Consider the following 6091-nt stretch of genomic DNA (forward strand, 5'->3'; position numbering starts at 1 on the left):
ACAAAAAAATTGTCATCCTCAGACAAAACTTTGTCATCCTCAGAAAAAAAATTGTCATCCTCAGACAAAACTTTGTCATCCTCGGACAAAACTTTATCATCCTCAGACAAAACTTTGTCATCCTCACAAAAAAATTGTCATCCTCAGGCAAAACTTTGTCATCCTCAGAAAAAAATGGTCATCCTCAGACAAAACTTTGTCATCCTCAGAAAAAAAATTGTCATCCTCAGACAAAACTTTGTCATCCTCAGACAAAACGTTGTCGTCCTCAGACAAAACTTTTATCATCCTCAGAAAAAAAATTGTCATCCTCAGACAAAACTTTGTTGTCCTCACAAAAAATTGCCATTAAACAAACTACAACACTTTATTTTAGCGTTACATCTATTAGCACTTATTCATACAATATTAATGCCTGTGTAAGTAACTTGTAAGTCATGTACTAAGCAAAATCAGACAGTTGTTGTTAGACATTTATTGGCAAATGTCTTGCTCATGTACAATAAGGGATTTATTACCAATATAACCATAGTAAGGACCTAGTAGACCTAGATTTATATTTATCAATAAGTAGTAAGTGCCAGAATACAAAATGTATAAGCTCCAGACACACTGTGTGAACAAACCCTGAACAGAGTGAAAACAGATGTGGAATAAGGGTCCCCAGTGTTTCCCATACATTGAAGAAACTATGGCACACCGCCATAGTTTAAATTTGGCCGCCATAGTTTCCAAAAATGCAATATATGTAATGTAAAATGTGATATATATATATAAACGATTTGAAAAACAATTTCCTTTGCATTTTCCTCCTATGGAGAAAACCATGAGTGCTTGAAAGACAGATGGATCAAAAGCCTAGTCAAGTTGTTGTAGTTAACTTGGGTTTGGGAGCAATAAAAACCTTCAGAGGAGGGACAGTTGGGATGAGTTTCTTACACTCCCAGTTGTATGATAATAAGTTAGGCGACAGGCCTTCATTGACACAACAGAGGAGACATCGGGATGCATATAGAAATGAATGTGTAATGAATGTGAATATAGACATAAATGTGCAATATGTTGTTCAGCCCTTTTACTGGGAGGAATTTTGAAAAACTGGCCCTGTGACCAGCACCCCTTATGTAGAATGTGAACGCCTATGTGTGTGGGGAAAAAGGCATAGCCTACTCTCATAGACCCTTTTCATCTGTTTGTTAACAATTTCACAGTGCTACTAAATTCTTATCTGTGCTCCTATTTTTTGTTTTTTTTGTTTTTTCATTGCATAGACCCCTGCATGAGGGCCGAATGAAGTGTGTTGCAAACAGAAATTATTCTCTGTACTGCATTTTTTAAATATATAAATGACAGTGTACATGGGTAAAACATGTCATGGGTTAGATCTTATGTAATTTCTCAAAACATAAATGGCTGAAATGTAGACCTATAATCCCCCCCCAATTACATAAATCCCGGCTGCCCTGCCCCCATGGTTTCCAAAATTTCTGTGGGAAACACAGGGTCACTATTCCAAAGTGAGGCATTGCACAGCCCAGATGGCTAGGATGTGAAAAATTATGTGAAAATAATAATAATTCAAAAAATCTAAAATACACACAAAGAAGAGGTTAGCGCTAATTAGCCTACAGAAGGCAGGCTATAGTAGTAATATTAGTGTACCATACAGTTTTAATGGGATTTTTTTAACAGCAAACTGCCCTTATAACCCTTTACATATGTATCATGGAATCACTTGGTCTAAACATGCATCAAACACCACTATACTCAATGTAATCTTAAGTCCATAAGGGCCTGGTGTCGGCCATCTTGAAAAAGAGGCCTTTCCTGAATCTGGTTTTGGCTGATTTTTAATATGTTGTTAAGTAGATCTGATAGTACTTTAAACCACTGAAAAACCTTTTGTTAGAATTTTTTTGGGGTTAAGTCATAAATGCACTTGACTATAAAGCTAGCATATCAACATTGCCAAATAAAAAAGAAAAATAATATAAAATATAGCTGCAAGCAGCAATTCAGGCCAAAACAGAAAACCTGCAAGTCGCCACGGCGACAGAGAGAGCCGACCAGGCAGACGGTCAGAGGGACGCACAGTGAATTTACACAAGCAAGCCCAAATTTGATGCATGACCCCTTTTGCTAACTGCAGTACACCCTAATCGCCAGCTCTGCTGGTGGCGCTAGAGGATTTGGGGTGAGGGCCTATATTTTAATGAGTACTCAGCAGACTGTGAAGAATGTGTTTGTCAAAATCCAACTCAATTTGTAGGAAAAGGCTAGGGGTGGGCATAGATTAATTTTTTTAATCTAGATTAATCTCACTGTAATTATGAAATTAATCCAGATTAATCTAGATTAATCTATATCAAAATGGCTCATTCAGAATATGCACGCTAGCGAAATAATGAGGAAAAAAAAAACCTTGGGGGTTTCTTAAGATGGCGCATTAGACCATAGCTCATCTCTTTTTTCCAAAATGCATCTCATCATCAAAAAATGGTTGATATTTGGTGATGAAAAAAAAAATCACTGCAATATTTGAAAAGTGTTTTGAATATGTTACGAAGCATTTACAGTCATAATATACTGAAATTTCAAAATGAACAGCGCTATAAGTTGTAGAGGCAAATACAGACACATCTATCAAACATTTAGACAAAATGACCTCAACAATTCAGCATTTCTAAAGGGCAGAGAGAGAGAGAGAGAGAGAGAGAGAGAGAGAGAGAGAGAGAGAGAGAGAGAGAGAGAGAGAGAGAGAGAGAATGAATCTGCCACTGACTGTTAAAAAGGGCAGCGGCTCCTTTAGAGAGGGAGGAGCTGCGCAGCAGATACAGTTAAGTCAGAGCCAGGCTACTAGATTTCTAGAGCTAGTACTCTAGACCCTAAAGCACTGGCCCACATCGATTTGGCCTAAACCTGACAGTTGTTCTCTGCGTTAGAATGCCAGCGGAGTTACAGTACAACTCCAAATGAATTCAGTTTGCAAAAAAAAAAAGTCAAGCGCGACTACCGCAAGGTTGGCTATATCAAGCGCAACAACCGCGAGGTGTATTACCGTCTGACATGAGTCGCAAATGCGCGATCATAACACAAACATTCAGCGAGAGTAGATATTGACAGTTTCAGTTTGACAATCTTCAAAATGTTTATCACACGGAATGTTTTGCAATTATGGCACAGGCAAGATTTCTGGAACAGGACTGTTGTTTGTGTTCCATGCAATGCGTGAGGAAATGTAGGCCATGTCGGGCTGGCAACACAATAATGTATGCTTCACCTCAAACAATAACGTTTCTCTAGTCTACCACTTGTGAAAAAACAACACCTACCATGGCAGAGAGATTAATGTTTACAACATACTAAAACTCTTCATATTTAAGATCTGCTCTGCTGAGCAACAGGTGGAGAGGCGAAGTGACTGGAGGGCAGTCTGAAAGCGTCTGTCAATCGAACGCTATGGTGAAGCGCATCCCCAAACCCCAAATCCATATTTTGAGAATAGATTAACGAGCGATATTTTTTATGTCGCGCGACAAGAGTCTCACATTATCGCAGCATGTTAACGCCGATAACGGCCCACCTCTAGAAAAAGCATTTTTTAATTTTCACAAAATCCAAAATGGCGGACATTTTATGACTGCTGATATGTGAACGGTACCACCAGATTTCAAATTGAGCGTACGGTTCAAAAGTTACAGGCAAAAATGTAGCTAAAACTTTGACCTGTTGGTGGCGCAAGAGAGTTTGAGCTAGAGACATGTAATAGACCTTTGATAGGTCATGAGATAGACAAGAATATATGTGTGAATTTTCAGAAGATTCTGACAAGGGGTTCCCAAGATATGACCTCATTTCCTGTTTGGTGACTTTTAGGCCGTTTTTGATTGGCTTTAACGGCCAAACGAAAACATTTGTGCAAAATTCACTCAACAGTTTTGTTCAGCTTGGTCCAGAGATCATGTGTACCAACTTACAGGAAATTTCAACAAAATTTTAGCTTAAAATAGCAATTTTATTGATTTTCACAAAATCCAAAATGGCGGAAAAACTATCCAGGCAGAAAATGACGTCATGTGATGCATTGAATTCGCCTCAGCCCAAGGATTACAGGGATACCAAGTTTTTGAAAATTGGTCCAGTGGTTCAAAAGTTACAAGCAGACAATATTATGCCACTACACCATCAAGTAGGTTCAAAGTGCTTAAATAAATGTCATATCCTCATGACAAAGTTTTGTCTGAGGATGACAATTTTTTTTCTGAGGACGACAAAGTTTTGTCTGAGGATGACAATTTTTTTTCTGAGGACGACAAAGTTTTTTCTGAGGATGACAAAGTTTTGTCTGAGGATGACATTTTTTTTTCTGAGGACGACAAAGTTTTGTCTGAGGATGACAAAGTTTTGTCTGAGGATGACATTTTTTTTTCTGAGGACGACAAAGTTTTGTCTGAGGATGACAAAGTTTTGTCTGAGGATGACCATTTTTTTTCTGAGGACGACAAAGTTTTATCTGAGGATGACAATGTTTTTTCTGAGGATGACAAAGTTTTGTCTGAGGATGACAAACATCTATCTGAGGATGACAATCATCTGTCTGAGGATGACAAAGTATTTTCTGAGGATGTCCTAAAATGAACACCGTACCCATGGGCCAGATTTGGCCTTGGGCCTGAATTTGACGTCCCTGGCCTATCACATTTTCTTTTAGTTGGATTTCATTTTCACCTGTGTATATGTAATGCAACTTGTTTCATCTTCCAAAACAAGTACAACAGAACCACACATTAATAAAAAAAACGTGTTTATTATTTTACATAGTTATTTAGAAATACACATTTATATATTACTACTATATAGTTTTGTGTCTGAGTCCTTGTGGTGTATGTTTCCTGTATTTTCTTGGCTTTGCGATTGTTTGGATTCCATTGATGTTCTTGGTGGATTGCTGCCTCTGTGTGGTGCCTTTGTCACATAGTAGAGCAGATGAACTATGGCAGCCGGGGTCATTCCTGGCAAACGGGTGGCAGCTCCCAACTAGAGAGGAAAACAAAACCAACACCAAAATTTACTTCTTTGCATTAGGACGATACTCATGAACGGCGTGACTTTTTCCATGTGCGTTACGCCCATTTATGGGGGAAAACAACCCATGCAAGTCAATTGGTGATGTTGGGGTTTAATAAACGAAAGATACGGACCTGTAGACTAGTGTTGTTCACGTGCAACATGCCGAAAACGTGTTGTGTTGCCGGCTGTTCATATAATAGAGCCAAACATAATAGAGCCGTGGCTGAAGCATGGACTGTGTTCATTTCGACAAGCCAATGTAGTATGTAAGTTGATGAGACATTCAGTTTGTTTTCACCCATAAAGGGGCGGAACGCACATTTACGAGCAAAGTACCGTTCATGCCCATTAGGCTATGTGTATAAATTGATGGAATATTTTACCAGTTGTCACCGGTTAATGAAACAAGCTGTGTCCATGACAAACATATTTCATTGATATTGTCATGTGAACATCCTTCAGATCAGATGACAGGTGTGTGTGTGTGTGTGTGTCTGTTTGTTTCCCACTGCTTTTTCAATGCAGATTAGTGTCATGTATATCAATATAAAATATTGGACTGATTAACTGATGATCTCTCTTACAACTTTATATTTCGATCTGTGTATCATTTAATGGGATGTGTGTGTGTGTGTGTGTGTGTGTGTGTGTGTGTGTGTGTGTGTGTGTGTGTGTGAGTGTGTGTGTGTGTGTGTCTGCATCTGCGTGTGTTTGTCTGTCTTACCGTGTCGGGTCGGACCCTGTGTAGTATCTCTCGGACCTCCTGGGAGAGTGATGCGTTGAGGGAGAGGTAGTCCAGGTCTGGGGGCAGCCGGAGACTCTCCTCCTCCTGAATCCTCTCCATCTCCCTCCTTTGCTTCTCACAGTGGGAGCGGTACAGCACTGCAAAACACACACATACAGTATGTAGACATACACACACACACAATGCCCACACACACAATGCCCACACACACACACACACACACACACACACACACACCAGTGGCGTCTTTTGGTCATAAAAATTAGGGAGGACAAG

The 6091-nt window shown here is 39.3% G+C and overlaps 1 protein-coding gene across 1 annotated transcript in view; it reads right to left on the reverse strand.

Moving 5' to 3' along the window:
• Positions 1-4804: 4804 nt before the first annotated feature.
• The window catches only part of mto1 (mitochondrial tRNA translation optimization 1), an 18238-nt gene continuing 16951 nt past the window's right edge, over positions 4805-6091 (reverse strand). The window contains exons 13-14 of the mRNA XM_063221254.1: positions 5795-5952; positions 4805-5037 (exon numbers count right to left, since the gene is read on the reverse strand). Of these exons, the coding sequence (XP_063077324.1) occupies positions 4840-5037; positions 5795-5952 (356 nt within the window). The 3' untranslated portion in view covers positions 4805-4839. The remainder of the gene's footprint in view (positions 5038-5794; positions 5953-6091) is intronic.

The sequence above is a fragment of the Engraulis encrasicolus genome, chromosome 17, assembly GCF_034702125.1.
Source record: "Engraulis encrasicolus isolate BLACKSEA-1 chromosome 17, IST_EnEncr_1.0, whole genome shotgun sequence".
Classification (NCBI taxonomy): Eukaryota; Metazoa; Chordata; class Actinopteri; order Clupeiformes; family Engraulidae; genus Engraulis; species Engraulis encrasicolus.